The 8,856-nt window shown below is 33.0% G+C and overlaps 1 protein-coding gene across 1 annotated transcript; it reads left to right on the top strand.

Moving 5' to 3' along the window:
• The first annotated feature begins 479 nt into the window (after positions 1 to 479).
• On the top strand, positions 480 to 6,869 carry LOC133172650 (vesicular glutamate transporter 3-like). Its single transcript, XM_061307592.1, has 11 exons — positions 480 to 623; positions 936 to 1,078; positions 1,239 to 1,353; positions 1,445 to 1,532; positions 3,283 to 3,369; positions 3,802 to 3,941; positions 4,041 to 4,190; positions 4,345 to 4,477; positions 4,572 to 4,682; positions 4,811 to 4,932; positions 6,593 to 6,869. Exons 1-11 carry the CDS (start codon positions 480 to 482, stop codon positions 6,860 to 6,862), a joined length of 1,503 nt encoding a protein of 500 aa, XP_061163576.1. The 3' UTR covers positions 6,863 to 6,869.
• Positions 6,870 to 8,856: the final 1,987 nt, after the last annotated feature.

Here is an 8,856-nt window from a genome sequence, read left to right as displayed (position 1 = left end):
TTAGATTACAAAAATACAGAAAAATATAACAAATACAATTGTTAAATGGATGTTGTTTACATGCTGCCTGTTACAGGAAGATAACGTTGTGCAAATGAGTTACTTCGAATTCATATTGATTTTTTTAAAAAAATTTTTACTTTTGAATTTCATAGATTTCCCTTTCATACATTTTCCTATCCTTTTTACATGTGTCATCTATGGTTTACCTACAAATTTGCATTTAAATGTAACTGTTGCAATTAATTCTCAAACTTTCTGTTGAAAGACTGGACCAAAAACAAAATGAAAACAACAACAGCAACAAAATCAACAATCATAAAACGGGAAAGGGTGGTGGCTATCACAAAGAAAAATCAATTTTGGCTGGAACCACTTTTTACCACAAATCAGGGTCCAAAATCTCTTTATCCGATCGACTTTCGATGTTTGAATTATTTTTCTTCTTTTTCAAGGAGAGGTGTGCTCAATCGTGCGTCATGGGATGCCCAAAGAGAATCATTGTTGGTTTTTTAACCTTTCTTGGATTCCTCATTTTCTTTGGCTTCAGGACAGTGTTTACCATGGTTATGGTCTATGTCATCAAAGAAAATGACAACACCGGTGTTTCCTTGTTTGACAAGGTGAGAATAAATATACTGGAATACTGTGGAATATCATTGCTTATGGGTGACCAGAGTTTGCGGATTTAGGGGTTACCATCCGTAACGTACGCTACTAAAGCAGAATCTTTTTAGAATCCATCAAGAGTTCCAAAGGGGCAAAAATAATCTACCCCAAAGGAATTGATGATTTCAAGTAGCTGGGTTTTTTTTAAAGTAGTCAAAGACTTTCTTTAAAATAATTTTTGAATTTTATAGAAAACGGAAACAGGATTTCTATGATTCTTTACAATTATTATTCATGATTACTTCTTTATCACTTTTTTATTCAAGTGCTCCTTAAATGGAACCTCAAATGACCTACAATTAGATTGGAGTGTATCACTGTCGCAGTATCTCAGCACGGCTTATTTTCTGGGATACTTAGTAACTCAATTGCCAGGAGGATATTTAGCTGTCCGGTTTTCTCCAACAAAGTATGCTATTTTGTTTTTGTCCGGTTTTCTCCAACAAAGTATGCTTTTTTTTTTAATGAAAACCAAATCTCATATTGGAAAAATAGTTCAAAAGTATTTTCTGCAAATAAACAATGTAAAGACAAAATAAATTATGAAATCTTAATATCTTGTTTTTTAGAGTGTTCGGAGGAGCCATTCTTATAAGTGCGTCCTGTTTTGTGATTATGGCATTTTTCATGAGGTACAGTCCAATTATAGCTTATGCTGCTAGAATTATCCAAGGACTTGCAGAGGTACATATAATATATAAGATGCTTTGCTACTTTGGTAATCAAATGATATTTTCTTAAAAATCTTCCTGAATATCGGTACTTATTTTCATAGGGCACGTGTCAACCTGCTATGGGTGCTGTAATGTCCTCCTGGGCCCCAAAATCGGAACGAGCAAGAATGGTGGGACTATCGTATTCTGGTATTCTAATTTTTTAATTCAGTCACTCAGATGTCTCTTCAAAAATTCATAAATATAGATATTTAATTTTACGTTGAGGGGGGGGGGGATTCTTCTCATATTTCGTGTATTTAAAAATTCATGAAATTTTCATAGATTCAATAAACATTATGTCTAAAAGATGGTATCAAAAAGATTAAATTTGACCGTTTTATTTTAGAAGCATATTCTGGTCAAGGTCATTATCTTTTTCCTTGACATTAAGAGTAAAAAAAAATTACTGTTGCCAATCATGTGATGCCTTCTTCTATTTCAAAAGATTATTTTTTTTCTTTTTGCATTAAAAAAGATGTAATTATCTAGGGTCTATCAGAAGATACTACCAAATTGACACAGATGATTCACCTAAAATAGATATTGGTCAATCCCAATTTTCTCTATTTCTCTTAAATTTTTAGGATATATTAGTTAATTTTATATGCTTCGTGTATTTAAATTTTTCTTATTTTCTGATATGGCAAAGTAGTCATATAAAGATACAAAATATGACAAAAAGTTTTGACCGTTTACTACACTGTAAGAGAGAAAAAAAACAACACTTTTTAATGATGTTTTGCTCAAATCTGTACTTAGATTAAATTTTGATGCTTTCAAAAGCTTTGATGCTTTCAAAAAGCTTGTAGTTTTTTGGAAAGTCATATTTATTTGATATATTTTAAAACTTTAGCCTATTATTATTAAATTTAGTTTCAAGAGAAAATTTCTATAAGTCTGTGATTGTTTAAATATTTTACCTAAATTCATTGTTCTGTAGTAATTTTGAGAAGCAGAAAAGGAGGTATTTTCATACGCCGCCGTTCCGCCTTAAATATAGTCCCTGCTAGATTTCAATTTCAGTTCACCTTTTATATTAAATTTGCACAATTATGACGAGGAAAGAAAAATATGATCTTTTAAATCCCTTACATCTAAATATATAAGATATTTTATAATAAGCAATTATACTTTGAAGATTTATTTAAGTCAGCATTAACTATATAGAAATTGGACCGTTCACGGTAGCTCAGTCGGTAGAGCGCTCGCTTCGTGATCGGGAGGTCGTTCGAATCTCGGCCGCGACTGACCTAAGTCGTTAAAAAGGGGTAGCAACTGTTCCTTCGCCATGCGCTCGGCACTTTGAAGTGAAAGTTGCGGGTCCTTCGGATGAGACCTTAAAAACCGAGGCCTCGTGTCACGGTAGGCGTTGGCACGATAAAGATCCCTCACTGCTCAATGGCCCTGAGTGCCGAGTAAAAGGTCACAATTTGAAGCCCTTCACCGGTATATGGTGACGTCTCTATATTCATGAGTGAAAAATTCTCGAAAGGGACGTAAAACAACATACAATCAATCATATATAGAGGTTGCGTCATCAAACCAACACTGTGGGTAGCACGTGACCTGTGTACACATTGTTTAGTCAGAAACCAGACAAGACACATACTAGTATATATGAAATCTTTTTTTGATGTGGTATAGATCAACTGGAGAGGTGACCACTAAAGATAAATTAACACTTTAAACCATTTCATATCGTACTTCATTGAGAGAGTAATTGAAAAAAAAATAATTGGAAATCAGTTTTGGATTTGTTTTTATCATTTTACATGCAGAATCTGTCAGAAATTGTTTCTGAGATACCGGAAGAATCACACTGTCTTGATATTATATTTTTTTTCTAGAGTTGCCCGTGAGAATGTTACATCTTAACTATAATCCTAATACCTTGTAGGTATCTACCTGAGCGCATCTATGGGATCTGCTATAGCGGGAACCACAACGTGTTATGTCAGCTGGAATTCTGCACTCTTTATCTATGGTATAACGCTTAGGCTCTGTTGGTGAATTTGCAGGCAATTTCATTTGAAGCAAAATAAGGGTTTATAATTACAAAAGATTACTCTTTGCCAACAGAAATGAACAATATTCAAATATCTTAAGGATTGGAATTAATATCTACCCAATTTATACGGTATTAACTGTTTTGGGGAAGTTTACGCTTCATAAACCGTGAACCTTATAATCTAATTTTCATAAGAATGATTGTCCTTAAAAGTGACTTTAATTTGTACAAAATTTAAATGTAACGTCAGGCAAAAATCCGCCTGATACATTTTTGACGTTTATGAGAAGTCGTTGTGACGTAGGTAACATAGTTTACACGATATCAAGTAAATTTTTTATCCAATCAAACGATGCGTTACAACCAGAATTAAATTATTTTAATACAAATGTACACTTTTTTATGCAGGAGGTTTGGGTATTCTTTGGTCCTTTGTTTGGTTTTGTACGGTATATGACAGTCCATTGATGCATCCCTCACTGAGCGAAAAGGAGAGGGAAATATTTGAGAAAGAAGGTTCCAATATCTTAAAGTCTTCTTCAGATCTTGTAAGATTTCATATTATGATGAACACTTATCCTGATCAAAGAAAATATTCTCAATAAATCTATATTATTCTGAAACCCATGTATTTTATATTTCCAAAGGCTAAAAGTGTTCCTTGGAGAAAGTTATTGACGTCACTTCCTGTTTGGGCCTTATACTTGGCAAATTTCACAAGATCCTGGGTCTTTGCTATGATCATTTTCGAAATACCTCAGTATTTTACGGATGCATTTGCTCTTAATGTATCAACGGTAAAGAGGAAATATTATATTCATCAAGTGATTAAAATTAGTATCGAAAGTATCAAAGATTTATGAGTAACGCATCTAGAACGTTAAGTTAATAATGTTTAAACTAATTTTAAAGGTAACGTGTTAAAAAATTGCATTCCTCTTCTCTCCTCAGATTGGATTCTTGACTTGCTTTCCTCCAATTCTTATGACCGTGTCTGTGGTATTTGGAGGAATCTTCGTTGACAAATTAGTGAAAACAGAGAAAATCTCCGTTACTGTTGGGCGTAAATTTTCTCTCGTTATAGGTAGGTATTTATTTGTGGTGAATAAACCGTGTGATTGTATTCGTCCAAACAAATAACAAATATGTTCCTAAATATTTTCATATATATCTTTAAGGTTTCGGATGCGAGGCGTTGTGTATTTTAGCTCTAGGTTTCGTTAGAGATTACACCGCAGCCGCTGTTCTCATAGTTGTTGCGGAGGGACTTGCGGGATTGTCTATTGCAAGTATGTTCAGTAACAGCATTTCAGAGTTACTTTATTTGAGGTTGACTACTGTTCTTTATCTTCATATTTCATAAACATTCTTTTCATCCACATTCTTTTGACTAAATATATTAATAATTCTATTATAGGTTTTAAAGTAAATCCTGTTGACTTAGCCCCTCAATATGCCAGTGTTCTGACGGGTATAGTGAGGTCGGGGGTGCTAGGGGCCGCTATTGGTACAGCGATTGCTGGAGCTCTCAGAGAGAAGGTAAATAATTACTTTTTTACTACACGATTATTTTCCAGAATAAATTTTATTAACAGTGCTTAATATAAAACTGAAAATAATGTAATCACGGGCGAAATGTAATATTCTAGTTAAAATGCCCCGTTACCTGACAAAAGCATTTCACAGATACCAAGCTACAACCCTTTTTAAACTTGTTTTAATCTAAAATAAATGAGACAACGGTGGATTATACAACGTGATACAAATGTACAAGATTCCACGCACCTGTTTTCAATCTCCCTCATCGTAATTGTCATAACAGTAAATATAATTTGTAAATCAAACATATTTTTTTTTATGAATGATAGATAATTTTTATGCCCCCGGATCGAAAGATCCCGGGGGTATATTGTTTTGTCCTGTCTGTCTGTTTGTCTGTTTATCTGTTTGTCTGTTGTCAACTTTAACCTTGCCCATAACTTTTGATTGGTTGGAGCTATGACTTTCATATTTCACATGTGTATTTCTTGTGACAAGACCTTTCTTTGGGTACCACCATATTTGACCTTTTGACCTTGACCTTGGAGTTTGACCCACTTTTGCAAAAATTTCATGAGACTTTAACCTTGACCATAACTTCTGAACAGTTTGTGCTTGGGGTTTCAAACTTCACATGTGTATTCTTTGTGACAAGGCCTTCCTTTGGATACCAACAACTTTGACCTTTTGACCTTGGCCTTGGAGTTTGACCTACTTTTGAAAAATTTCATGAGACTTTAACCTTGACCATAACTTCTGAACAGTTGGTGCTTGGGGTTTCAAACTTCACATGTGTATTCTTTGTGACAAGGCCTTCCTTTGGATACCAACAACTTTGACCTTTTGATCTTGGCCTTGGAGTTTGACCTACTTTTGTAAAAAACTTTAACCTTGGCCATAACTTTTGAACAGTTGGTGATTGGGGTTTCAAACTTCACATGTGTATTCCTTGTGACAAGACCTTCCTCTGGATATCAAGCACTTTGACCCTTTGATCTTGACCTAGGAGTTGGACCTACTTTTGAAAAACTTTAACCTTTGCCATAACTTTTGAATGGTTGGAGCTAGGGCTTTCATACTTCACATATGTAATCCTTGCGACAAGACCTTCGTTTAGATACCAACCACCACTTTGACCTTTTGACATTGACCTTCTTTTGAAAAACTTTAACCTTCGCCATAACTTTTGAATGGTTGATGCTAGGGTTTTCATACTTCACATATGTAATCCTTGTGACAAGACCTTCCTTTGGATACCAACCACTTTGACCCTTTGACCTTGACCTAGGAGTTTGACCTACTTTTGAAAAACTTTAACCTTGGCCATAACTTTTGAATGGTTGGTGCTAGGGCTTTCATACTTCACATATGTAATTCTTGTGACAAGATTTTCCTTTGGATACCAACCACTTTGACCTTGACCTTGACGTTTGACTTTTATTTAAAAAACTTTAACCTTCGCCATAACTTTTGAACAGTTGTATCTAGGTCATTCAAATTTCACAGGTGTATTCCTCGAGACAAGACCTTTCTTTGGGTATCAACATTATTTATCTTTTGGCCTGGATTTTGACTTGCATTTGAAGAAACTTTAACCTTCGCCATAAGCTGCCATACGGGGGCATCAGTGTTTCACAAACACATCTTGTTTTCTTTCTAGAATGCACATTCCTGGTACAGAATCTTCTTCATCACCGGATCAGTACATTTATTTGCTGTTATTTTCTACTCTGTGTTTGGATCTGGACAACAACAAAAATGGGCTCAGACAGAATATACTATGCTCGATATACCAAAAGGTGATTCAGCATACGGGTCTACCGTCATATCACTCGATAAAACCAAAGAAAACCTCTCAGGAATCAAGGAGTCTATTGCAGAGGAAAATCACAGTGGCATCATTTCATACGATATTACTGGCAGCAAATAACTAGTTATCCCATACACCAAGGAATAAAATATTTTTTCAATGTTTTGACTTCACTTATTATCTTTAAAAACTAAGCTAATGTACTTTTTCTTGTTGTCATATGAAGTGCATCTTCTGCTTATGCTTCCAAAGCTTTTTTTTATCAAAAAGAAAAGCATTCAGTGTCACTAATATTCCTACAATCTAATGGACATGAGTTTAAATTATGAAATCATGTTAACCTGCAGATGGGTATAAGTAAATCCAAAAAATGCCAGGGAAATGAAATTTGAAAACTGTGCATTTCCCTTTTTCTTTTATGCTTGTTTAGACTGCATGACTTCAAAGTATCACTATTTTTTGAATTATGTAAATTATACATAACTGTTACTTGCTCCTCAGAAATTTTGATCCCTAATTTAAAACAAATCCCAATAATTTTGAAAGAATTTTTTTTGTAAAATTATTCATTTGATAAATACAGTATAGCATTACTTCAAGATATGAATCGGACAAGGGAATTTCACTTTACAAGTGTTAATACAATGTACTATTCCTTTCAAAGCTCTCATTTTTAGTACATTATTCAAGTATAAGGCCAAGAGACTACAAGTCAAACTCTGCTCTTAACAGATAAAGATTAAGTGCAGCTTCAGTTGTCTCAAGTTGTATGACTTTCATTCAGAAAATACAATTGTTTCCAGTATAAATTATAGTTTTATAGATCTCCTAAATTGTTTTTCCTCATTGTCTTTCAAATTTCGCCTTTTTATGCATGACATTTTTTATGTTGTCATTTAGACCTTCATTTCTTCATTAGAGGGCCTTAAGTTGTTAAATATTGATAAAAAAAATAGCATGTTGTTCCTTGATAAGTGTTAAATGTTTTATATTTTAACCATGTGTCGATTCTCTGTTTTTGTCATGTTTATATGAGGCGCCATTTCTATATTTTTGAGGTATTTTTTGATATCAAAAAAAGAAATCTTGATATCAATAATTCGAATTCTTGATATCAAAAAATAATTCTTGATATCAAAAAAATAATTCTTGATATCAGGAATTTGAATTTTTGATATCAGAAAATGATTTTCTGATATCAAAAATTCGATTTTTTGATATCAAAAAATGATTTTCTGATATCAGGAAATCAAATTTTTGATATCAGAAATTAATGTAGATTTTCTGATATCAGAAAATCATTTTCTTGATATCAAAAAATCATTTTCTGATATCAGAAAATCGATTTTTTGATATCAGAAAATAAATTTCTGATATCAAAAAATGCTTTCGAATTTTTGATATCAAAAAATCGATTTTTTGATATCAGAAAATATGAGTGAAATAAATAGAACTTACATAAATGAATGCTCCCTTATTCCGTATCAATGGTTAGTTTACTCGTATTAGTGTCATCCTGAATACCGATCCCGCTGCAACATTGTATGTTCTGTTAACTTTGATTAGTGTTATCAATTCATAGTTGATTGTCTAGCCTAAAGCCTTGTGTTTTCTTAATAAAATTTTTGTATAGATTAATAATGCAAGGAAATAAATGAATATACATAAATTGATACGTACATGCATTTACAATGCTGATAAGTTTGAAATGTCCGAATTCCAAATAAGTCTTGAAGCCTCCTTGAGTTGTAATGACAAGAGATTCGTAGGAAATGACAGTAAAAATGAATAGAGTAATTAACACTTTATGCATTCAGTAAGTTCTCTTTACATCATAAACACCGAAACTTGTAACCCTCATTTTGTAACATATACAAGTTCGCCTTTCAACTAATTCTATAGATAATAGTATAAAACCCAAACACAGGGGAGCCCTACTTCTGTGAAAACAATCTTGGGGAGAATAGATTATCTGTATGAGCCTAAACACTAATATTTGTTGAATTTCTGATATCAAAAAATTGATTTTGTGATATCAAAAAATCCACTTGAATTTCTGATATCACAAAATGATTATTTGATATCAGAAATTGGAATTTTTGATATCAAAAAAT

The sequence above is a fragment of the Saccostrea echinata genome, unplaced genomic scaffold (genome assembly GCF_033153115.1).
Source record: "Saccostrea echinata isolate AGI-Se365-2 ecotype Australia unplaced genomic scaffold, CSIRO_AGI_Sech_v1 ptg000002l, whole genome shotgun sequence".
Lineage (NCBI taxonomy): Eukaryota > Metazoa > Mollusca > Bivalvia > Ostreida > Ostreidae > Saccostrea > Saccostrea echinata.
This window is presented reverse-complemented; position numbering and strand designations above follow the sequence as displayed.

What these genes read in the sequence shown, in the direction of transcription:
- LOC133172650 (XM_061307592.1), top strand. Translation starts at nt 480, where the DNA reads ATGGGATGCCCAAAGAGAATCATTGTTGGTTTTTTAACCTTTCTTGGA. An exon ending in TTATCCAAGGACTTGCAGAG is followed by an intron (nt 1,354 to 1,444) that starts GTACATATAATA and finishes TTATTTTCATAG; the next exon opens with GGCACGTGTCAACCTGCTAT. An exon ending in TTGCTCTTAATGTATCAACG is followed by an intron (nt 4,191 to 4,344) that starts GTAAAGAGGAAA and finishes TTCTCTCCTCAG; the next exon opens with ATTGGATTCTTGACTTGCTT.